Genomic DNA, 27,380 nt, shown 5'->3' on the forward strand with positions numbered 1-27,380 from the left:
GCAATTGATTGGACACTGTTGGGATATGGAAGGAAGTGGTTATACGTTTATTTACTGAATTTTGTATGACCAGATTTCAAGTAAATTATACTCTATATGCAATTATTTTGTGCACAGGGACTTTTTTCCGCGAGTATATATACATATCTCTTGAAAACTTTAAAACGAGTTCTATAAGCAACTTGGTTTTTACTTGCCCCCCTCCCCCCCCCCCCCCTTAATATATTTCTCAAAATACATTGACTAAACGTAGGTCTAACATCGAAATGATGTATTTGTACTTGAGTGTGTACAGTATAGTAATATTCTTCTCTTATATTTGAACTGGCAGATATTTCGTTAGGTTCCAATGTACCAAATCAATTCCTATTGCCGATAATGTTAACGTTTACTAATATATAAACACATCCATGCAGTACACCAATATCGTGTGGCACCTCACATTTTATCTACCTGCAAGAAAATGGGGGGTTGGGTGGGGGTGGGGGATGTGACACATGTGCCCATTGAGGTATTTCTCGCTCCAGCCAGTGCACCACGATTGGTACATCAAAGACCGTGGTATGTACTATCCTGTCTATAGGATGGTGCATATAAAAAATCCCTTGCTGCTAATCGAAAAAGAGTAGCCCATCAAGTGGTGACAGCGAGTTTCGTCTCTCAATATCTTTGTGGTCCTTAACCATATGTCTGACGCCATATAACCGTAAATAAAATGTGTTGAGTGCGTCGTTAAATAAACCAGTCCCTTCCTTCCTTCCTTCATATTGCACAGACTACAAATTCTATTATTCCTGTTAATATTGTGGTATCTGCCCGTTTTTATAAAGAGATTATTTGACGATTCACCTCAAACTCTGACACGGAACTTTTTTCTTTGGTGCAGTGCAACCTAGACTGGTTTGGGAATTTTAAAAATACCCAAGACTGACCTCTGTGGGCGTTATGACATGTATGGTGGCCATGCAGTCGTAAATCACTGTTATTAAAAACACAAAGTGTGCACAAATACTGACGAAATTTCACCATGCTGTACCGAATCGTATGACATTTGACAGTCCCCGACGTTAACCGCATGACTAACCATGACATCAACAGTTAATGTGTTTAAATACACCACTGAAGCACAATGATCAGATTTTGATAATTTTTACCCATAGTCTTAAGAGAAAACCTGTTACATTATTGTATTAGCAGCAAGGGATATTTTATGTGTGCACTTCCCCACAGACAGGACAGCACACCACAGCCTTTGATATGCTAGTCGTGGGTCAATGGTGGGGAAAAGCCATACCGATTCAGCAAGATCCCGCCCCCTGGCAACAAAGACGAATTCCAAGTTAATCGTAGATGATATCAGTACTGTGTTGCACTCGGTTCGAAGGGTTATATGTATATTATATATCTCAGCGGGTCGATGTTCGAAGTACAACCATATTGTACTGCATAGTTAACGTTACCAGTCCTGCCATTTGTAATAAATGTGACAGTGTTGTCATAAAATGTTGTTTCATCTAGCCAGCAAATACAGTAATTTAATATGAGCTAGTGTCGATGTGCCAGCTACTATTATGCTTCAAAGATGTACGGGGTCCTACTAAAAATATAATGTTCAAAGTAAGTAGGAGATTTTCAAATACATACATACATACATATATATATATATATATATATCTAAAACACAGTATAACAGATGTATTAATTTTTTATTCCAATATTAATTAATGGTAAAACACAAGCACTCATCTGACAAGGGATTGGTATTAAAGATTGTAGCCAGGATAGTGATGTAGGTCTGGAGGAGACAGATAGGCAACAGGGGTGGTGCGTGTCAATTTGACGTTTTCAATATTTGCACTAGTAACGGGTAAAACCACCGCGGTTCGTCAAGCACGCACGAATCCGACGTGGCATGCTCCTGATTAAACGTCCAATAACATTTTTAGGGATCCTGTCCTATTCCGTGTGGAGAGCGGCGCCTAATTCAGCCACGTTGGTTGGCTGACGTTGACGTTATCGGAGACGTCGTCCGATGGTGTCCCACATGCACTCAGTGGGTGAAAGGTCTGGGCTTAGGGCTGGCCACGGTAGTGTCCTGATATTTTGTTGCTGCAGATACGCAGTGATCAGTAGACTTCGGTAAGCACGGGCGTTGTCGTCCTGTAAAACAAAATGGCGTCCAGCCTGACGTGTGAAGGGCACAACAATCGGTGCAAGGATGTTGTCACGGTATTACTGCCCAGTGACCCTCCTATTAACAATATATGCAGCTGGGTTCTGGCAGTCATGGTGATGCCACCCTACACTATAACGGACCCTCCTCCAAATCGGTCACGAGGACGAACGTTGACGTTTGCGTAGCGTTCATTGGGACGTCGCCAGACACGCTGTCTTCGATCATGGAAGTCAAGTGTGAATCTGGACTAGTCTAAAAATATTAACCGAGCCCAATGCCCTTTAGCCCAATGTCAACGATGTGTATACCATTGACGTATGGCAGCAATGTGTCTCACAGTCAAATGTGGAGTAACGTATGGTCGACATGCGTGGATGTTACTTCTATGCAGTCTGTTACGAATAGTCTGCCATGACGTTAAAGTCTGGACTTTATTAAAGTCTACACTTTAAGGTTTATAAGCACGGGGCCAGACACTGTAATGCCAGTTGTAACACAGAGTTCTCTTGCGATTTGATTGGATGATTGACCTCGATTCCTCAGCGTTTAAGTCCTAATGAAGCGGCCCTGAACCGAAGTTGTGGCCCTTGGCCGTCCTGAACGGGGACGATCATCCACATTTCTGGTCTGTCGATATCAGGCCCACAATCAGCTAATGACTGATTGTGACACATTACGTCTACGGGCCACAATTCGCTGGGCGGTGCCAACTTGGCGCATGCCTACAGCCCTGTGACATTCCTAATAATGTTGGAGACATTGCATTGTTGAAAAGTTACACAATGTTGTAAAGAAGGTCACAGCAAGGTTATGATTTATTGTTCCAGTAATAAACATAAGTAATAAAAATATTGCCACAGTGTGCACACAACGTGCACACAAGCTAAGAGCTCAATTTCAAATCACACCCTTCTCATGTGAAACGTCACGTCACGTCACGTGCTTTGCGATCAAAACAATCGGTGCGTTTTTCCATGCTCTTTGAGTGGGAACATTAACGCACATTGTGCACTTATTTTATAATTATTGATATTTGAAATGGAATATCCCCTACTTATTTTTAAAAGTATAGAATGACAATATTTGTGCGGAATTAGGGTATTCAAAGACGAACAGCTTAACCACCAATTGAAGAAAGAAGTTTTTTGTATTTAACGACACCATTAGCGCACAATGATTTATGAATCATCAGCTATTGAATGTCAACCATTTGGTAATTTCGACGTATTATCTTAAAGAGGAAACCCGCTACATTTTCCCATTAGTAGCAAAGGATCTTTTATATTCACCATCCCACAAACAGAATAGCACATACCACGGCCTTTGATATACCAGTCGTGGTGCACTGGATAGAGCGAGAAATAGCCCAATGGGCCCACCGACAGGTAACCACCAATTGTTTCTGATTTACTTTAAGGGTGAGGGGTTGTAGTATTTTTGTCCATTGTGTATATTATATTGATTGAAACGCTGAATGATTTGTGCTGAGCTGTCGTTAAACATCCAACCATCCATCCATCCATTCATTAGTATTGGGCGCACTCGGGGATTGATCCAGGAGACACTCCGACCTAGTATATACGAAAAGAAACACAATTTACGGGATTCGAACCTGCAGTGGGGCTTGTAACTCGAAGCAGTCATAAATATTTTGGTGTTACGTGTTCGCTACGACAGCCTTTCGACAGTCGTAGGAAACGTTTAGTAGTATAACCAAAAATCACACGTATGTTTGGTGCAAAGCAAACATAAAGCTAGAGGAACACGACTGTAACTCGAAATACTTATTCACTTACAAGGGGATTCTCTTGTTTCCACCAATGAGATCCACAGTAAATGCTTGAAGCACATAATCACAACAAACAGGTGGATGTGGTCCAGTGGTAGAGTGGTCGCTTGAGGTGCGATTGGTCGACGCAGAATCAATCGCCCTTGTTGTACTTGAATATTTTTTATTCCAAATTAGTGCCCCACGACTAATATGTGAAAGGTTGTGGCATATATCTGTCCTTACTGTCCGCGTGCTTACTTTGAAAGGCATAGTCTATGTGATAGCAGCGGCCCAACGGGTCCCCCCTCCATTCCTCCCCGTCTCGCGCCCCGAAGTGTCGAAATAACCATGTTAGACATCAAATAATAGTAGTTTATCAAATGTGCTGAGGTGTCGTTAAATAAATTATAACTCACGCAATTAACCTAAAACTGTAATTACATATGCAGAAGCATACAGTAATTGCGAACAGTGCATTTGTTTTCTAATATCATCTTCTAACATCGCACACAATTCAGTAAAACTTGGCCTAAATAATATATTTATCTAGTTAGCATTAAGATTAACAGAGAAACACCGAGGACAGGAATTACAGTCAGGACATGAAAGCCTTTTAAAGGCTATTTCAAACAGTTTTTTTTAAAGAACTTTCAAAGAGACTCCCATAGGGTGCCTCCCTCCCCCCAATCTACATTGCCCCTCTCAGGACACCCTCAAAGCGGTCCCCCAACGGCCGAGTCCTTCTAAGGACTAAAAGAGGAGACCTATGAGTGTCAAACCTTCACAACCTTCATGCAGGCAAGGTTCCAGCAACGAGCTAGCATTCGACCAACTAAGTCAAAACAAAAAAAATAGCTCCATTTTAATTTCGGTGAAGCGTTCTAAGTTATGCTTTCAAATTACCGTGACGAAATTACATAACAGTTCCTATTTGACTATAATCCAAAACAGCCAACCTCGCCAGCTTCCGATCCCTATTGGACTGCTTGTACTCCCTTGCACATGCCAGCGCAGGCGATTCCCATCTACTACTACCCCCCCCCCCCCCAACCCATCCTGCCCTGGACGCAGGAGCCGGTGAGAGCCGACACCTGCACCCATGACAGGCGTGTGCTACAACAGTTTTTTCTGAACCTTAACTACTATTACCTGACCTGATTAAGGTTAGAATTATACCATCACTCGCCTTTTTTAATCATACAAACTAATGTTTCGTCCATGCTACGACTGGTCTGGGGTAGAACTAAATTTTGTCGTAAATCTGGAAATTTACGGCTGTCCTAGGTGAGGAATAAAACTACGAGTGGTTCGTGTTACACACATAACTTTTAGTATTGCTTTCCGACTACCGTAAGTTTAGTAGTCTCTTCCGACTGCTTCCAGTTACAAACCCCAGACTCGTACGTGACATTAATAATATTGGATTTACGAAAAAAGTGGGCATATCCTGTCCAAAAGGTGGTAACTGTCATCAGTACAGCTTATAGATGACATGTCCGTTGACAGCTTTGTTTCTGATTTAGTTAGTCGATGTACGATAGCGCGGACAGAATATAGTATTACCGTATTTAACGTAATATATATTATTTATACTTTGAATCGTAGTATATCGGTGTACCGGTAATACAGTGCATCCCTAGTGTTGAATATTATACAATTCTACACATCTAATACTAATGCTTGAAAAATAAAATCTGACTTGCAAAGACTGACAATGAAAGCAGACGCGTAGGTTAGATATTAGAAATTGGGAGGATTTGCGAATGTGCGAATGTGCGTGTGTGTGTGTGCGTGCGTGCGTGTGTGTGTGTGTGTGTGTATGTGTGTGTGGGTGTGTGTGTGTGGGTGTGTGTGTGTAAACATAGCTTCATATTTATATATATTTTTAAACATGATAGAACCCGACACGCTTATAGCTACAAAAACAACTAGTATCTTCACTGAACATCGCATTTTTAAAAGTATATTCAGACTACTTATGACCGTGTTAAACACAGAATACCGAACTGACTCCGAAAACACAGATCTAAAACTATTTGTCATCAAACCCATGAAACCAGGAGCTATTTATCATATCTGTACTCGAGGTAAACCCGGTTGTTTCTCTGTTCTTCGGTCAACATAAAGTTTGTACGTGCATACATAACTTCTACGACGTATAAGCCCTTCCCTTCAGCTGTCTCATGGTACTCAAGGCTCCGATGAAAATGTAGATCGTAAAAAAAACCCCATATAATGTGAAAATGAGAAAAAAAAAAAAAAAATGAAATAAAATAAATCCGAAAAAAGTATATAATTAATAAATATAAGTAGTAAGAACTAGGTTTTAAATTTATAAAATAAATCCGAAAAACTTACGTAATCAATAAATAAGTCTTAAAAACTAGTTTTAAGATTTATTTTTCATTGTACCTTCGATCAACAAACTTTAGAATTCTTCAGTGGTTTGATTTAAAAAAACCAAAGAGACAAATCTAGAAATTGCCCTTTCGGGCGACTTCTCACCTCCACCCGCCTTAAAGTGTTGTACGTGTCAAAACCTGTCCCTCATTGATCAAACTCCCAATACGCGTATCTAGGCGTTTCCGGGTTTACCTCGAGTACAATAAACAACATCACTTGATATACTTTTACGTATATATACACAAACCACATTAAAAGTAGGCAATATTTAAACAATACGACATGAAAGTTACATGTTTCTGCTTGTGTGCGACTTTTGTTTTGCAGACACTGGCACGTAAGTAATATGCTATTTGTCGGTGTCTTTTTGCCTGTCTGTTTGAATGTATCATGTATAGTAGTCACAATTAAATTCGATCTATTTTCTATCAGATTTGATACAAAAAATCCTACACGTTAGTGTGAATTTTGTCAGTGTACTCTGATCGAACGCCATATTTTGGTGGAGTGCAATCATCTGAAGGAAACTAACAATTATATAGTTGGTAGAAGAAATGTGATTTCATCCTGAATTTTATCCCAAATGTTTTTTTTAACTTACCTGTTATGTTTATATTTTTGTTTAGCTCTTGACACTGTGTTTTAATTTAACTTTTGAAATTTTATATTCATTTTAGCATTTACCAGTAGCCGATAATGTTTTTTTTTTGTGCTGGGGTGTCGTTAGACATTCATTCATTGATATAAAACTTCTGAGGAATTAAACTGTTTGAGTCGAAGATTCAGGATATCATAATAGGTCAATCCTATCAGATTTATACATTCTAGTCCTAAATATTGAATATTAATTAAAATGCTGATACATGATTTATACATTCTAGTCCTAAATATTGAATATTAATTAAAATGCTGATACATGATTTATACATTCTAGTACCAAATATTGAATATTAATTAAAATGCTGATACATGATTTCTGGAAGTTTTATAGAAATTCACATCATCCATATCTATGTTTTAATTAAAAGCCCTTCTTTCCGCCCTATTTTCAAATTAGTTGAAAACTTTGCTGTCAATAATGAACAGATTAAAACATGTTAACTGTCTTTACTGCCTGTAGAAAAACTATTGTCCCTTGCATCAAAGATTTGTTGGAGTATAAACATTAAGAGTCGAATTTACAAAGCGCAATTGTGTTACTTTTGTAACTATTTATAATTATAAAGCATAAGCATCCACGTTTAAGAAAAACATAAAAAAGAAGAAAAAAAAGAAGAAAAAACATAAAAAAAACCCCAACAAAAAACATACAAAAACAAAACCACCTAAAACAAAAAAAAAAACAACCCAGGGCCGAGTTCAGTCAGACGGAGCAGAAAAACGTCCGCTAGACTGGATTATGCACTTCAAGTTAAATCAAATGGCCACGTCGGAAACCAATCAAAAACTTCACGAATGTTACCGAAATGTTTGATGACTGATCTTGGCGCAGTCTTTATACATTTGGCCGTAAATGTTTGCGTTCTCATTTCCATGCCTGCCACATTTTGGTAGAGTGTAATCATCTGATACCGACAAGAACAGATTGTAGAGTGTAATCATCTGATACCGACAGGAACAGATATATTTGATAACAGAAATGTGATAGAACCTTTTAAATTCCACCCATTAAAACATTTTGATTTCTATACAAAGTTTTAAATTATACTCAACTTCCTGTTTATATTGCAATGCATTTCTTCGACAGCTCTTTACATAACTATATAACTATAACTATATATACATGTTTGTATATATATATATATTAATTTCATTTAAATATTCGTATACTTTATACCTGTGTTTAGGTAACCTTTGTTTGACACCCAATAGCCGATATGTAGTTTTGTGCTGGTCTTTCATCGATTTATTCATTAATTTCCATGTTTAGCCAGGTTGTTAATGATCGGTGTTATATTTCAGGTCGCTGTCCGGAAACTGTCAAGTTAGGTTGTGAAGTATCGGAAGAAGATGAAAGCACGTGTTACTCTAACAAGCACTGTAGTAAAGGTATCTTGTTAGCTCTCTACCAGCCCAACCGAAGAGCATAGGCGTATAGGCTCCCATTTGTGTAGGGAATGGGGGGGGGGGGGGGGGGGGGGGGGGGGGGGGGGGGGGGGGGGGGGGGGGCAGGCTGGCACTTGCCTGAAATAAACGAAAATGCCGGAATCTGTATAACAACAGTTATTCGAATCAGCATTACTACCAGACAGCTATATAGGGTTGCAAATGAATCACTACGGATTTTTACATGAATTATAACTAATTTTAAAGGAACATTCCCGAGTTTGCTGCCATTTTTAAGATGTTATCGACTAATAGAGACTTTTAACGATTATAATTACATATCAAACATATTTTTTCTGAAGAAAATATTATTGGCTGTATATTAAACGTGTCTCTGATCGTTCTAATATTTGTACTAGGTTAAATTTAATTTTATTTCCAAAAATAAAAAAATTTCATACGTACGAAATTATTTGAAGACAACATCCAGTTTGGGCTTCTTACAAATATTAAGACGACCAGAAACACACTGAATATACAGACACTGATATTCTAAACCAGAAAATATATTTAATATGTAAGTTTAATCGTACAAATAATTTATTTGTAGGAAACATCTGATAATGCAACAAACTCAGGAATGTCCCTTTAAGGGTAGAATACATACATGGTAAAAATGTCTCAAGTTAGCACATTTTACCCTAATATCGGGGGGCAGTTGCTCCCCATGCACCCCTGTCTCGTACGCTTATGCCGAAGAAGGCTATAGGTCTTGTCTCCATCTTATTATCGGTCTGTCAATCTATCCGTTCGCGTCTTCCACATATACTTTTATATGGACTTTTGTCTTCCGCATCACGAAACTGAGCTGATATTTTGTTTAAGTACTTTATTATGTAGAGTTACAGATCAAGCTTGAATTTCACGAGGATTGGTCCATTTATAATTATGGTCTTTGAACTTGGTGAGATGCGTAAATTTGTTTTATATATTGATGCGATACTAAAGTAACAGATTAGTCAACTTCCTCTGAAATGATTCGAACAACGGACTCTCAGTACGTGAATTTAGTGCTCTACCAACTGAGTAACCCACTATCGCCAGTAGGAGCAATTTATAACAACACTACTACATATAGTAGAGGCAATACAGATCCGTGACCAATTTACGGAGACTTTCAAAAATGTGGGCTAACTCCGCCAGGTGGAGAAATCCAAGATGGCTGCCAAAATGATCAAAACACGGTTTTTTTTTCAGCTTCTGCTTGTCGTATGAAGATGGATTTCATGTTCAAATATAAGTATAGCGGTCAAAGATTAAAATTTTATACTCTAAAACAATATGGGATAATAAATTAAAATATTTTAGATGATAATCCATAATAGTTGCCAAAATGCATAATTTATTTTAATTTTTATACAACTCATAGGTTTTTTTTACATATACAGTGCTGTGTTATTTGTATTTACATTCTACCTGCTTTGGATACAAGGGGAATGTAACGAAACGTATCTAATAAATATTTAACACATCTATAATGAAATAATGAATGAATGAATGAATGAATGAATGTTTAACGACACCCCAGCACGAAAAATACATCGGCTATTGGGTGTCAAACTATGATAATGCAATTAAATAAAGTGATGATCAACATCAGTATAAAAATTCAAGACTTAAACAAAAACAGTGTAAAGAACTGTGCAAAAACACAAATATCACAGAATTTTACGGATACTGAATTTTACTCAAAACTTCAATTTTGTGCTGATTCATTTGGTCAATTGGACTAGTTGTTTTAGTCTGCATTCTCTACCTCTTAAAGGAGTTTCTCCTTAAAACCAATGGTATTTACAACAAAATAATCTGCATTAAAGAGGCTTCTACCATTATAACATGGGTTTTTTTAACAAATAAAATTACATATATGTAAATATATGTTATGTTATTGCTTAAAATGTCAGTGTCTGTATATACAATTAAATGTGTTTATTGTTATCCTAGTGTTTGTAGGTAGCCCGAACCATTTTGTTTTATTATTCCCAGAATATAGAATGGCAGTGTTAGGGTTGGGGTGCCCTGAGCTGACGGTCTCACAATATTTTTTATATTACATATGGCATACCAAAAACCTACTATAGCTGCCGTACACAGACACGTTTGAATGAGCATACGGATATGCATCGAATAACATTTCATGAGTGGAACTGCAAGTGTTATACAGACATATTGCTCAAATTAATTTAAGGTCGAAATACCTTTAATACTATGGGAAGCGGAGACATTTTTCACTTGTAGTTTGTTTTATACTGAGGTACCAGCCATCATCAAGTGAGGAAAGTGAGGAAAGTGGGATATCTAGTTTGACATAACTGAACAGAAAGTGTACAGGTGATGGCTTGTCACTTCAACCGTGATGTTCTAAGTGTCCTGGTTTAGTTGAATGCCAAGTGTTGCCTTTCTTTTTCTCACTGTTCACTTGCAAATCTATGTTTCAGCTAGGCACTCTTATCACTCACTCTATATACTTGAGTCTGTCATCATTTTAGCAGGAAGAGTGGTTCAAAGTGTTTTCAAAACCTGTGGACATCCTGTGTTCTTACCCTCTCAAAGATTGCATCATATCCAGTGATATATATATATATATATATACTCGTGAAATAATTTCTCTCGGGAGCTCGTTTATTATTCTCTCTCTCTCTCTCTCTCTCTCTCTCTCTCTCTCTCTCTCTCTCTCTCTCTCTCTCTCTCTCTCTCTCTCTCTCTCTCTCTCTATATATATATATATATATATATATATATATATATATATGACGTCCAAAAGAAACTTTACAAGGCTTAAAACTGTGTTATAGAGAACCAACAAACGGTATGGTGAGATATGAAATTATCATGAAGTTCAACATCTAAACGTCACAATGCACTTAGTGATACACGCAACGTGTTTGTAAGGTCGTTTCTAAATTGATTCTTTTCGATTAGCAACACTATCAATTATTCAAATTTTATGTAATGTAAAGTTTCTATTCGACGTCAGTATATGTTTTTTCTTCAAAATATTCCAGAACAACTGTGTTGCACTGTGGGATGTATTAAAGAATGTGTTGATCCAGTGCGTAATACGACACCGTCATTTACTGGTAAGACAGCAGTAAAGCCACCTGTCAGGCGACCTGTGAGGAAACCTGTGAGGAAACCTGTCAGAAGACCAGCCAGGCGACCTTTTCCGAAAAACGCGGTGGGTATTAAAGGTACTTCGTCCTTAAAATAACATGAGCAATATTATCACTCATTTGCTCATTCAGATGTCCTTTGATTTACGAAAGCTCTATATGTTTTTTTATGTGTGTGCCTGTGCGCTATTAAGTGGCATTTTCCACTTATATTATGGAGTTGGAATCATATATTGTGATCATAATTAACTTTTCTCTATACAAAACATCAGGAAAGTTGTCATAGAGCTCTATATCCATACGCAACTGTATCATAACTACAGAAACACATTATTTAATATGCTAATGGCAGATTCATAATCTGTTAACTATTTTAAATGTTTTAATATTGTTTCGCTGTAAGTGAATAGATAATTAACGTATACTAGTATTCCTTTCAAACTTCTCAGACAAAAATACCTTCGATCGGAGTACCTTTAACATAAAACGACCTACACCAATACATTATTTTTCATTGATTAATTAACAGTTCCTTTTTTTAATAAGTAAACATATACGGTATTTTATTTATTGCTGTTAAGTATTAGGCAAAGGGAAATTTTTATACTGATGTTATACGTATTTTATTTAACTTAGTTTGACACTCAGTGGCCGATGTATTTCTTGTGCTAGTGTGTCGTTAAAATTTAATATTCATTAATTCATTTTTTAGGTTTATTTGTATTTCTTCTTTCAGCGAATATGTTATAAACAGTCTCATTGTCGACGACACCAGTGCTGTACAAATCCAAAGCCTGGAGCGAAAATAGGACTTTGTATGAACAGGAGACGAATTGCATATAGTAAGCATATTAATATTCAAAATGTCGATATCACGACCGGTAATTTAATAAGAATAGAATACCAAATTATTTCCACCCACATTCCATATAAATTACAGAGAAATACATTCAAAATATCAGAATGAATGAATGAATGTTTAACGACACCCCAGCACGAAAAATACATCGGCTATTGGGTGTCAAACTATGGTAATGCAAACAAATAAAGTGATGATCAACATCAATATAAAAATTCAAGATTTAAATAAAAACAGTGTAAAGAACTGTGCAAAAATACAAATATCACAGATAGATACTGACTTTTACTCAAAATTTCAATTTTATCTCGAAGAAAACGAGGGGATTTGTACTGTATTGGCCATTCGCAAAGAGAATGTTACACCCCTGCACCACGGTGAGTTTAAAACACGCGCAGGGGTCAAAATAGCAGAGTTTCACATTCAATACCGTAGTCTTTGCTACTTAATTGAAGTTTGCAACAAAACGAGTTTAAAGTAAAATATTTGAATATATACTGAACATCATTAAAAAAGATTCAGTGAATTTTTCCATTTTGATATTAATTTTCAAAATCCAAAACATTAAAAAAAAGGTATACAGTCAGCGTCTTAACATCAGATTAGAATTCTGAAATAATTTATAAACGGTCTATCGTGTTAAAAATCCAAAAACAAAACAAAACAACCCTCCCGATTCCACCCATGCCAATGTTATAAGATCGATAATTTCAAAATAACTTAGGTGCGTTTTCATTGCTGTTCAGGATACTAATAGCTAAATAGCAGAAATTGTGTATATATGTAAATAATAACTGCAAAAACCCAACAACATATTAAACGGACATTTAAAACGTTTGAAACATCGCATCATTTATTTACAAGAATGATTCAGATACTTAGTTATCGATGGCAATATCTCAAACTAAGCTTAAAACTACACCACATTCCTGTAATGTATTATCAGGATGCCACAACCCAAGACGCACTGGAGCCTATCACGTGTGGTGTCCTGGACCTGCTGGTATAATTCACCCTGACCTCTGCCCATGTGGGTGTGGAGATTTCTGTGCCATGGGTCCTAGTCCAAGACGACATGCACATGGAGGATATATTGGTAAGATGCGTTTATTTGTAAAGTATTAAAACAAAACTATTCAATAAATAAAGCGGTCGAGATCTTGCTCAGTCGGTAGAGCGCCCGCCATAGGTGCCTGTGTCGTAGAATCGAACCATCTGAGTGAACCCAATCTCCAATTGTATTCTCCAACCCCCGTCCCAACCAATATCTCACGACTGGTATATCAAAGGCTAAGGTATCTTCTATTATGCCGGTGGGAAAGTGCATATAAAAGATACCTTGCTTGTAATAGAAAAATGTATACAGTTTATGTTAAGACTACGTGTCACAAATTACCAAGGGCTGAATTTACGAAGCCTGTTTTTCTTACACGCAGGTGTTAAGAATTGTAAGTGTATGTAATTACACGCGTTAGACTTAAACAGGCTTTTAAATTCGCCCCTGAATATTTGACATCTAATAGCCGATGCACTCTAATGGTGTGTTAAACAAAACAAACTTAAAAATGATCTGTAACTAAAGTGGATTGACAGGGAACGATAATCCCACTGTGTAATATGATTATGTGTAGTAGATGTTGTCCCATGTGCCTGTATAGATCAGACATGGTTGTCTTGATTTGAAAATAGCCCGCAGACTGCAATATTAAATTAAAATAAATGACTTTGTAATTTTCATCCTACATTTTAATACATGTGTATGTTTATTTATATATTTGTATTTGTTAACTGAATAGTATAGTTTATTTAATTTAAGCCTTGCGGCTCATAGGCATACAATATACAGTGATATATAAAGAGAAATATACACATGAGAGATTGTGTATTTGGTGGATGGACATTCAAATGAGTCAGTAACGTAAATATGTTGCCTGTTTGAAATATTTCCCAAGATTACAGAGTTAATGTTTGTTTTGAACAGATAATTAAGTGTACAATGTTTGAACCGATATTTCTTAATACATTTTATAAGGATATCGTAGACCTATATACAATAGATGTATCAAAACAATGTGATACTCGACCTCTATGTCGTCCTTATTGCACAATTAACATTTTCTTTCTGATACTTCTATGTCATAGTATCTCCATTGTTCAATAAACTGTTGTATTCTAAGATAATATTGTAAACAAAAAGTGTCTGTCAACTACGTATATATATATATATATATATATATATATATATATATATATATATCCAAACATGTAGATAATAGTAGACAGTAACCTGATAAAGCCAATTAGAAGGATTCATATGTTCTATGTTCTAATGTATCTTCATATAATGATTTCAAAATATATGTTCTTGTTTGTAGAAGTTTCAACCAATATTTAACTATTCTGATTTTACGCACAATATGCAAAGGCACTCTTCCTAGTTCTGTTAAAGGCACTCTTCCTAGTTCTGTTAAAGACACTCTTCCTAGTTCTGTTAAAGGGACAATCCTGAGTTTGCTACATTGTAAGATGTTTCCGACTAATAAAATATTTCTATGATTAAACTTACATATTAAATATATTTTCTCGTTTAGAATATCAGTGTCTGTATATTCAATATGTTTCTGGTCGTCTTAATATTTGTAGGAAGTCCAAACTGGATTTTGTCTTCAAATAGTTTCGTACGTACGAAAAAAATGTATTTTAGGAAATACAATGAAATTTAACCTAGTACAAATATTAGAACGATTAGAAACACGTTTAATATACAGCCACTAATATATTATGCAGAAAAATATATTTGATATGTAATTACAATCGTTAAAAAGTCTCTTAGTCGATAACATCTTAAAAATTGTAGCAAACTCAGGAATGTCCCTTTAAACAATTACATTTGTGGTGACATTTTGAACATTCGTTTACAAAAATATATGCATGTGTTCAGTATCATGAGCGGGGTGAAAAACCCCCATACTTCGCATCCATCATTTAGAACAATACGTAGATAGGTGTCAAAAACATGTTTCTTCGTGTCCTTTTTAAGACATAAATTATTACACTTTCTTAAAATATGACTCATATATTTTGTACCCTGTGAGCCAATTAGTACATGTTTGTCCCCATTTATGTATGAAAATCTGTGCTGAAATGAAAACAAAATCATATTTAAAAAAAGAAAAGAAAAAAGAGGCTGAAACAAACGCAACGTTAACTCATTGAAGTAAAGAAATATTCTTTTCACAAGAAAAAGGTAAACCCCACCCTGTCATGAAAACACCTCGAACCGCCACTGTATTTATGCAATTTTGTTTACATATTAAGTATAAACTTAAAGAATTTTGGTGGATTTTGGCAATTATTTTAAATGTTTTCTTTTTAAATTATTGTTTGGTTAAATCTTTTTCCCCATTCTATTTATCCAGGAATATGTTCGTTTGGTTGATCGATGGCGATGCGGTTTGAAGGTGAAACAAGAATTCACACAAATACTTATTTCTGTTTTGTATTTAACAATGTAAATAAATATTATCCTTTCAACATTTGTTACTTTTTTTTAAAAATAATAACTTATCTTTCAACGAAATATTATTACACTTTAATATATTTGAGAATAATTTCTTTCTTTCTTATATAATCTTTATATTGCCTAGAACCAATTAAGGTTCAAGTACAATGTCCTGGTTACACAGTCCAGAAGTTTAGACTGCCTCTCCAGGACAGAAAGGGGGTTGGACAAAATATGTTTTGGCTTTAATGGGTTAATTAGTGAGCTACAGTCGACACATTAATGGGTGTACATTTTGATGAAAATAGGTTTATGGTCTTCATTCTAAAGTTTTAAATAATTTACATGACAATTTTAACAGTCCTTATCATGATATTGGAGGAAGACATGTAGAACATTTGTTTTTGGAACAATTTTAATGACACGACCTACAGAGAAATAATGATATGCTCATCCACGGACCTACAACCAAATCAAAACAAAGCACACACCCCACACAAAAAACAAAACAAAAAACAACTATTGATATACATATTAATCACTGAAAGAGATTGGCATACACATACAACATTTTATGAATTAACATTTGTTTAAAACAAACACTGAGAACATGTACACAGATCTTAATTAATAATGCTAAAAGATACCCGTATACTAATGTATAATATGCCAAGACGGGTAAACGAGAGGAGAGTGAAAGGCGGGAGAAGTTAATCAAAAAGTAAAGTTATTTAACGACGCCACTAGAGCACATTGATTTTTTTATCTTATCATCGGCTATTGGACGTCAAACATATGGTCATTCTGACATTGTTTTTAAGAGGAAACCCGCTGTCGCCGCATAAGCTACGCTTTTACGACAGGCAGCAAGGAATCTTTTATTTGCGCTTCCCACAGGCAGAATAGCACAAACCTATGGCCTTTGTTGAACCAGTTATGGATCACTGGTCGGTGCAAGTGGTTTACACTTACCCATTGAGCCTTGTGGAGCACTCATTCAGGGTTTGGAGTCGGTATCTGGATTAAAATTCTCATGCCTCAACTGGGATCCGAACCCAGTACCTACCAGCCTGTAGACCGATGGCCTAACCACGACACTAGCGAGGCCGATGTCAGAAAGTAATGATAAAGATTGAGTCGTACATTTTGTATAGAATATAACAGATTCTAGAACATAGTTGTCAATCTGGGGCTTAACACGTTTTGGTGGGTTTAAAAGAGATCTTGCAAAGACGGAAGGACCAAATCAGAAATGAAGGATTTTAAGATGTTCGAAAACGGTCAGGCCAATAAATAATGTTTGGGCAACTGGGTGCTGGTCGAGCCCTTTGAGAAAACCCCTGTGTTAAGTCTAATGAAAATGGCTATTTTGTATTGTTGGCGATAGGACCTGGAGTGTTAACCATTGTCTTAAGAGAGCATTGCTTGTTGTCCCAGTCCTTCTGCCAGAGAATTCTGGGAAAAGTTATTGAAATAATACCGTTGGCCAAAGGTGCTGGGATTTTCCTCGGTGAGCGCCTTTTTGTTTTAAAAAGTCTGTCTGAAGGTTCATTACCAGGTATTCCAACATGTGCAGGCACCCATTCCAGGCAAAATATTATCTTACCTATTATGTGTTATTCAATCGGTAAGGCTTGTTAATAGGATCTAGTGTTATCACACTATCTGTTCTATGGACTTTAAGAAACATTAAGGAATGTTTCAAACTTTCCATGTTGGAATTTGTTTTTACCCAAAGCATTTTGATCAACCACAAAAGCCATAGGTTAGTTCGTTGAATGATGCCCCATTTAGCACACCAATATTAGCACGGAGCTTCGTGATATTACATACTGAGGTGATAACGGTTTCTAAGATACTTTCCCCAAAAAGTACCAGGATCGTTTGGGGTATTTCTGACCACAACTGATGCAGACTGGTAGTCCATGATGGACTCTGCACCCAGTTCTGTTGTGACACCCGTCTTGGCACAGAGAACACTCTGTTGGTATAAGGACAAATGGGTGAAACATCATTGACTACAAAGTCCTTATTGATTACATACATACATCCAGGAGGCCGTTTGACCAAAAGTAAATGCCTTTTATGTTTAAATGGGATTATGTTCTCAGACGTTCTTTAGCATACATGCCAGTTGTCATGGGAACGATAGGTTTTGACTAAGGCGCTGTGTGTAGGAGGTGGGGTGGGTTGGGGTGGGGGGGGGGTCTATAAAATCATCTACCATGTTCAGCCACATCGCTTTTCCTGGCGTTCTAGTGGAGCATATATTGGGGTGGCAAAGTGTCGGATCTACTGCACCGGTTTTACTTAAAAATCGTCCTTGTTAATTCAGTGTATTAATTAATTGAATAAATAAGTTAAATACACGCAGTTCAACGATTCGTTTCTACTGCAAAGCAATAGGAGCCGCATCATTATCATTATCATTATCATCATCATCATCATCATCATGAGCTACAACGACTATAGTTTATAACAGAAAAAGAGTCCACATGATAGGCATTTCAAAGAAAAATGCTGATGTGTGTTTGGGGGTAAAGGATGGATGGCCTTGAATCCATGCAAATAATTGATATGGTGTAAGGCACAAGCTCGATTATTGGTCAAAGTCGCAATTTACATTCGGAATTCAAGGTTTTAAAACCCAGGTCTCAGTGGTTCGGAGTTATGGCTTGTCGGTACTGTGTTCAGTTTCCAGTACTGGGAATCACCCAGGATGAGTTTTAACGGCTTAGTGGCAATATGCAAGTCCACTACAAGAGCCTGCCCCACCCACACCCTCTCTCTCCCCCTCTCTCTCTCTCTCTCTCTCTCTCTCTCTCTCTCTCTCTCTCTCTCTCTCTCTCTCTCTCTCTCTCTCTCTCTCTCTCTCTCTCTCTCTCTCTCTCTCTCTCTCTCTCTCTCTCTCTCTCTCTCTCTCTCTCTCTCTCTCTCTCTCAGCACTAAGAATTAAGCCTATAGGTCTGCATAGATTTCCCAGATAGCTGAGATGTGTACCCAGGAAATTAGCACAAAGCTGTTGAACTGAATGCTCTTCATTTAATCAGTTTTTTTCAACCAATTCTTCCAAATGTTTAAGTTACCTGTGATAATAATATGTTTATCTAATGTATTTTTTTATCATTTTTTATACTGATTTAATTATCACTTGATTCATATATTTACCTTTGTTTAACACCCAATATCCGATGTGGGATTTTTTCGTGCTGGGGTGTCGTTAAACATTCGTTCGTTCAATTCAATTCAATTCAATTTCAGTTCAGTGTTTTGCAAACGTGAGGAAATGCCTTCTGTCTCGGCTTCCACGGCCTTGGCGCGTGCTGTAAAGTGAACGTTCAAGACACTTCAGCACGAATGAAACATCAGGACTGTTTTGGTATGTTAGTTTAAAAATAGCCCTGTGCATAAAATACTTTTGTCAGAAAAAAATGTAGAAGAAAACCTAATTATAACAGAAATTTGCACAATAATCTCGTAAATTCTCATTAAATGTGACGTCTTACCTCCACCGTACCTGTCAAGAATTGTATAATATGGCTCAGACATATATCACAACCCTAAGGCCGGACGTTTACAGCTTTCTACGCGAGGGAAACGAGTAGCAGGCATATATAAAACAGTTATCAAAAAAGGCGGCTTTTATATCTAATAAAAAACACAACATGAAACGTGTATTTGTCTGCGTGTGTGTTTTTCTGTTATTGCAGACAATAGCAAGTATGATATATTTTTAATTCATTAATGAAAATAGTTCCGTTTACAGTAAGAAAAAATCCTATATTTGTACTATTTGGAACATAATTTGCAATCTATATAATCTTGTATTAAATTTTATTTCAGCATATTTTTATTAATATTTAGCTTCATTTAGAGAGATGTTTATTAACCTATTTTGATTTTCTATCTTGTTATTTTTTCAGTATTTATATTTTAAATTAATCTTTATTTTAAATGATATAGTAGTAAAATATACTTAATACGATTTGGTTTCAATTAAAAGTGTGTAATGTTGTAAGTATATTAATTTTATTCTGTACTATAGGCAGCTGTCCGGTTTCTCGGGTAGATTGCGACAGCAGTTCGTCTGAAGAAGAAGGCACGTGTGAAAGTAACGCAGACTGTACTGGAGGTACCTTTGTTTATTTTGATTATCATCATCATCATCATCATCATCATCATTATAATAAATGGACAATAATAAATGCAAAATGGACAAATCACATTCGTAATAATATATATAAATCAGTTACAACAATGGTTTCTGTACGGATGAAAGACAACGATGAAATGCAAGTGTTCTCAGGACGACACAAATTTAATATTGATGCAAAATATACGTTTACGTCCAGTACTGGAACATGCATCTAAGGTTTGGTTGTTCTGTACTAGACGCGGAAAATTTAGATAAAAATTCAACTTGGAGCAGCATGAATAACTACTTTACCATTGTCCGCATCACGGAACACATTATACTAAAAAAAAATACTACTACCACTACTAATAAATTAATTGTTACATTCTCCGAAAGCCAAAAGGCAAACTAATAATAATAATAATAATAATAATAATAATAATAATAATAATAAATTATGTACTATGCTACATTTTCCAAAAGCCGAAAGGCAAAGTAATGATGATGATGATGATAATAATAATAATATTTTTTAAAGAGTAAACTGTATAACGCCCAGGATTGAACGCGTGCACTGTAACTCATGGAACACAGACGATACAATCCATTCCGTTTGCAAGAACATATTTATTAAAACTTTTATTTTTACATTCAACAATTGATCTGTGGGATAACTTGCCATTAGATATTCGAAATTGTGATAATTTAATATTTTTAAAAAGTTGTAGCCCCTGAAGGTTACAAGGTACCTTCATTCCATTTATGTGGAAAATCGAAAGAACAATATTTTATACACTAAATTATGACACGCTTTACGGCTAGCAGTACTTTAAATGCAGATTTGTATAGTTTGGCATTTACCTTTGTTTGACACATAATAAACGATGTAGGTTTCGTGGAGGTGTAAAAGGAACGCGTTCGGACAAAATGAGCTGGCCTGAAATCTTCACCATGTATTTCTATCATTCTACTCACAATATTAGTTGTAATCCATGTAAAAATGCAGACTGATTTGTTTGGAATCCTTGGTAGTAATGCGAATATGAATATACGTTGTGTTCCAGATTCGGACATTTTCGTTTCATTCGGGCAATAAAAATCAACCTGCCCCACCCACCCCTTCTCCCCAAAAGGGCGCCTGAATGCCTATTGTAACCAAAACTGTCAAGTGTAAAAGTGTCATGAGTAGTTAGTCTGTTTAAAAGTATCTTTGTAACTTGTGTGTGCATATTATTGACAGTATGATAATTGTTCAGGAGTTACTGTTTTGTTTTAGTCGGTGTAGTGGCCCATTGAGCTGCTAAAACCCACTCTTAGTCATTGATATTTCTATGGTATGGTTGGTTGGGACTAAGATATCATAGAGTCCAGAGTCTGATATGTCATATGTTAGACCAAATTAATTTTAGAAAATGAGCAAAATTGAAAAAGCAGGCACATTTTCAGTAAATACCAGTACATAACGTCTAACACATAATTGTGTTGGTATATCATATGGGCAAGTTATACTTATTTGCGAGTACTAATACATGCTTCAAATTATGGAAAATCTTTCCGAGTTCCTTTTAATTGTTTAAACATTTATTAGTTGGAATAACACGCAATGAATAAAGACCTTGGTTCTGCTCATGTAATAAGGTCAACAAAATGTGTACATACTCTTGCACATGATATCAATGGAAACTATTGGGACAAATAGAAAATATTTAAATAAAGAGAGGCGGCACTATCCTAAGTTAATCAAATAAACCAGAAAGGAAACTGTTTACATTTATAATTTAATTTTTATGTGTACCACCGGACTTAAATTTTGATTGTCCAGGAATGCAAGTCCGGCCCGGACTTGATATCCTAGCAGTCAGACAAGTATTCCTAAGGAACGTAAGACCTAGGACTTGCATTCCTATGTATATTAGACCTAGGACATGCATTCCTAGGAGATTAAGTCCGGGCAGACAACTGTTCCTACAGACTTGTATTTCGTTTACACCGGCGTGTCGTTAAATATTCATTCATTCATTCATACCACTGTAGACTTGTAAAACAATTTGTCTTGTCTTTCCTTGCAATTGTTATTATTTCTTTGAATATAGGCTGTTTAACCAGCAAAGACAACTTCTTTTAGATTCTTTAAATGTTTTTGGACAAGTTAATCTGGATTTAGTACTAAATGGTAGAGGCTCATTATATCACGACGCTACTAACACATTTTTCATTATATTCAGAAATACGTTAAACCAACACAGTAATTTGAGAAATATATTTTTTATTTTGTTTTTTTATGTATTTACTTTGTTTTGAATGTCTATATTTTTAATAGTTACGGCCGCTAATATCGTTAAAATATATTGTAAATAGGAGGGCTTCAAGTTGGATCATACACACACACACACACACATATATGTGTGCGTGTGTATGTATGTATATATGTATCTCCACACACACATACACACACACACATTATATATATATATATATATATATATATATATATATATATATATATATGTATATATATATGTATATTCAATCCATGTTTTCATGCAGGATGGTTTGACTTCTTTTAGTTTAGTTTTAAAATTTCCCCGATGAAGCCTGAATAGGCGAAAATTTTAATTAAAGAGGGATATATGACTTTTAAAGGAGGCTTCTGACTTTTTCTTTATATAACATATATATATCTGTCTGTGTCTCTGCGTGTGTGTGTACATTACATATTCAGTTCGCTACCAGTCGAAACCGAGGGGACTATAGGTATTTTCTCCGTCCATCGATTTGTCCATCCGTCTGTACGTCTATTCAACAGGTTTCTGAAGTTGTTTTCGCAATTTCTCAAGATATTGAGCTGCGGTATTGTGGATAGCTTACAGTAGTTACAGATCAAGTGTGACTTTTAGGGGACATTGTCCATTATGACAGTTACATGCACAGGGATGCATGAGATACCAAAGTGTCTTGGACCAGGCAGGGGACATTGTCCATTATGACAGTTACATGCACAGGGATGCATGAGATACCAAAGTGTCTTGGAACAGGTAGGGGACATGAATTGCTTTAGCAGTACTCGCAGAATGTTTGTTTATTATAATGGTGTTTTAAAATACAAATATAATATATATTTATAAGATATTTAACGAACTTCCGAGTGAAATAATTTTCATGTCAATGAAAATTATTACACGAGGGACATAAACAATAAACGAAAGGGCAGCGAGTTATATATCTTATTTACAACCCATAATCTACTTTAATTTATATAACTGATCCCGTTTGGTTGTCCTTTCGGTAAGACTGTAATGCAGCAAACGATGACGTCGAGGTGTTACGTCCCACTTGATGATCTAGTGAGACATAACACTTTGATATGAACCAATATATTTTTAACCATATGTGTAGTAAAGTTGTATATGTAGTTGAATATTATATCCAATATAAGCAACAACAACAACAGAAACCCCCCACCCACTCAAAAACAACAAACAAACAAACAAAACAAAACCCACTAAATGTTTATTCGGACCCAAAATAACAGTGCATCTGAAACTCGATTCCTGGAAACAATGTAAACAGTTTTCACCAGTAATATTATTTCCTTTGATAAAACCCTTTAGAAGTTTACCCTGGGTCTTTTGAAGTTTAATATCCCTGGATCTAGTAGCTGGTTTTAGTTTACTCCAAATTTCAGGATTGACTTTGGGCACTTGAAGGAATTCTACATTCTTCGGTCAGGGATATTCATCAGACGTGGCCTTTAGTTTCTCTTCTGGCATTTTCTCACGCACAATGTCTTGTACTAATTTTGACAACTGACCTCACAAATCCTGAGCAATTTCTTTGAAATAATCTGGGAAATTCGTCATATCTGACATGTTGTCACAGCCTTAGAATTCTGCTGTCCGGAGTTTGCCGAAGCTTAGCTCAATGTGGGTGCTGTCGGTTTCTTTCTGTAGTGTGTGTATTAAAGGGACAAACCCTAGTTTCAGCCCATGAAAATGCACACTAAATTTAGTTAATCTACAAACCTGTAACACATTTGGATAAAGTTACAATTGAGTGAAAGATCAGTCTGTGACTTTGAAATGGTGAAATACCCTCTAAAAACAGACTAAAACTCGACTCCATAACTGTTACTGCTCAGACGAACGTGCGTTTTTAAAAATATGAGAAATGCATTTTGTGATATTAAAAACACCAGGATGACCAAAAACACTTCGAATATACGGAAATGGATTATCTAAACAATAAAATCTAAGTAAAGTATGATTTCAGTTATCAAAAATGGCTCTAATAGTAAAAAATATGCATTAGTGTTTAAAAACTAGGGTATGTCCCTTTAATGATTATTATCTTTATTAAGAAACTCGAAAATGATCGATATAAATATATTTGACGTCAAACATAGGATTGTTGTGGTATTAACGCGGAAATCTTTGTGGTGTCGTTAAACAAAACAAACTTTTTTTTAGTGATTGTCGAACACTAGTCTTATTATCGTATGAGACGGCCTCTGCAAGACAGAATCAATGAGTGGGCGATCATGTTAAAATTACCAATTATTTCACATCCAATAGCCTATGATTAATGAATCAGTGTGCTCTGGTGGTTTTGTTAAACAAAACAAACTTGTTATATTATTGTATGTGATGGCATCTTCATAAATCAAGGCTAATATTCGTTCCTCGTATTCAGCCTTGATACATGTAGTCAAGATTACTGATATCCACTACTAGCGCCCTCTATTGGAAGAAAATTTGTAACACCGATTATGTCCCTTACACGATGACATCGCTGACCAATCACAGCATCGGTAACATGTGACAATCTTGAACGCTGCCATCTTTGTTTACAATAACAAGGGAATCTATAAGGAGCGTTGCGATTCGTTGCAATCAGATCTCAACGCATCCAATGAAATTTAAGCATTTTGTGGCACGATTTCTTGACGACATGTATCAAGGCTGAATACGAGGAACGAATATTAGCCTTGATTTATGAAGATGATGTGACGGATCCTGGAAGACGGAATCACCGAGTGGGCTATCATATGACGCTACGTCACGATATAGGTCAGCAACCGTAGAATTCTGCTGTCCGAAGTTTGCCGAAGCTTAGTTGCATATGAATGCTGTTGGGTTTCTTTCTGTAGTGTGTGTATTAGTGATTAATATGTGGATTTTTTTTAAATAAAGGAACTCGAAAATGATCGATGTAAAGGTATTTGACGTCAAACATAGGATTGTTGTGGTATTAGAGTGCGAGTGCGAATACTTTTAACATGCTCATATACCACTAGAGTTTCGAGCATGTCCGTCCCGGGGCCTGTCTCTGGATAGCCAGTGACTTGCTCAGGGACAGAACAAAATTAAGGGGACAATTTTGAAATTTACATCCAAAAATTAAATAGTGGGCCTTTAAAATTTTGATGCGCATCTCTAATTAATATAATTAATAAAGAAAATTCTACTCATTAAATTTGGTCGCTAGATTAGATTGGGCAGTCAAAATGAAATTAGATAGATAACCATAACGCAACTGATTTGGGGAGGGGGGTCGTAGGGGGGGGTAAAACACAGTGTCAGAAACGTCCAATAGCCGATTTTGAAAATAACAATTAGTAAAAGAAATTAGTAGGATTAAAATTAGAAAGAAAAAAGTTACAAGCCAAAAAAAAAAAGAATTGACTGCTCGGTCGAATATTTATATAATTTGGAGCATTTTGGAAGGACAGTCCAAAAATAAATAAGAGAAAGAAGAGAGGATCGGACTATTTAATAATATTATAAAAAAACAGAAAGAAGTAATTTCGACATGAATTTTTGAACGAAGGTCTAAAAGTTTTTAAAGTCCAATCTATACGTCCACGTGAGTGGCCTCGTTAAGGCCGTTAGGTTGTTACGTCGGTGAGGCTGGAGTGTCCCGGAGGTTCGGCAGCAGATGTTGTAGTCGTAACAGGGTACTGACTACCGTACCGTAGTCGGGGCCGCAGACCGCTCGGATCATCTTATGTAGATTCCGGTTGTCCAACTTGTTCGAAAGTATGGCCTGTCTATAGGTCTGCTCCCTCCGGTGCGCCACGACTACGGTGTGGTGAGTACCGAACATCTTGCTGTGAAGTTCGTACTCGCTGCCGTCCTCCAGGGGTCTCCAGTCCGCGTTGAGGTAACTGCCACGGAGCTTGGTCGGGTCTGTCGTGTCCCCCTGCATGTACTGATGAAGGTGTTTCTTCAGTCCGCTCACTGCGACGGTCCACTCGGAGTCTTCGGGGGGGGGGGGGGGGCGACTACCGGAGCTGGTCTCTCAGTCTTGGCTGGCTGGTTGGTCGGTGATGTTGCCTTCCTCTTGCCAACGGCGGCTGATCGAGCCTGTGGCGTGGCGACTGGCTGTACCGGCGATACCGGCCAGTTCTGCCTGGGCCACGTGACGGTCGGCGATGGAGGGTCGTCGTGGGGTGTCTCACACACCGCGGTGTTGAGTCGGTCCCTCTCGGTGGTCGACGGTTCCCGCAGGGCTGGTCTCGTCAATTCAGGCTGGGCTGGGGGCGGCGTCGCAGAAGGGACCGCCGCTGGCGGTTGAGCCGCCAGCTTTGGTCCCCCCGTGCCGTTCCTGGCGCGCTTTTCCTCTTCCTCCATCTCCTCTTCTTCGTCGGTACGACCGCGTCACCGTACACCAAAGTCACGGAAGCCCGTGACCCAGTGTACGAGACGCGATACTCCAAAAGTTTTCCATAACTGCATAAGAGTCCCCCCAGGTGGGGGGGGGGGGGGGGCAACTCGAGAGTACAAGGCGACACGTCTGTTCTCATCGTGAATCAGTTCGGAAAGTCGTGGTATTAGAGCTGAAATCTTCGAGTACTCTTTGGTGGGTAGCGATTGCGCAAAAATTACATAGCTTGGTCTTTGATTGTAATGAGAGCGTATAACCTTCCAAATGTCCGTCTAGTTCTCTTACAGTCAGAGTACTGGTGCTAGTGTCACTGGAAACGTCGCTAGAAGATTTAGCCAAACGTGAAACCAATGACGTTTTTGCCGATTTGCCCTTACCTGTACCCACGATTGCACTGACAGAGTCAATTGTAGAGACAGACAATAGTACTACAGTTAGTAGTTTTCACGCAAGATGGCGGCGTAACGTTCACCATGTCACATGGCATGGGCCTACAAGTTGTGGCCGACAAAAGTACAAACATACGTGTGCAAAACCCCCCAATAAAACATGATAACTTATTCTCAAAGTTACCAGTAATTTTACTAAACCGATTGGAATGTTAGACATGTAACACTTGTGTCACAAAACATGAAGATTGCTCCAAACCAAT

General features: G+C 37.0%; 2 protein-coding genes across 6 annotated transcripts in view; both read left to right on the plus strand.

Annotated features, from left to right (window-relative positions):
• The first annotated feature begins 2,172 nt into the window (after nt 1–2,172).
• LOC121370078 lies at nt 2,173–15,962 on the plus strand. The gene is made up of 7 exons (XM_041495178.1): nt 2,173–2,229; nt 6,678–6,687; nt 8,313–8,399; nt 11,462–11,634; nt 12,306–12,411; nt 13,375–13,524; nt 15,848–15,962. Exons 1-7 carry the CDS (start codon nt 2,173–2,175, stop codon nt 15,865–15,867), a joined length of 603 nt encoding a protein of 200 aa, XP_041351112.1. The 3' UTR covers nt 15,868–15,962.
• A 3,546-nt stretch (nt 15,963–19,508) lies between these two features.
• LOC121371458 (cysteine-rich, acidic integral membrane protein-like) overlaps nt 19,509–27,380 on the plus strand; it is a 57,960-nt gene continuing 50,088 nt past the window's right edge. For all 5 annotated transcript variants that reach the window (XM_041497354.1, XM_041497357.1, XM_041497356.1 and 2 more), the window contains exons 1-2: nt 19,509–19,650; nt 19,976–20,062. In XM_041497354.1, the coding sequence (XP_041353288.1) occupies nt 19,596–19,650; nt 19,976–20,062 (142 nt within the window). In that variant the 5' untranslated portion in view covers nt 19,509–19,595. The remainder of the gene's footprint in view (nt 19,651–19,975; nt 20,063–27,380) is intronic.

Source organism: Gigantopelta aegis, chromosome 4 (genome assembly GCF_016097555.1).
Source record: "Gigantopelta aegis isolate Gae_Host chromosome 4, Gae_host_genome, whole genome shotgun sequence".
NCBI lineage: Eukaryota > Metazoa > Mollusca > Gastropoda > Neomphalida > Peltospiridae > Gigantopelta > Gigantopelta aegis.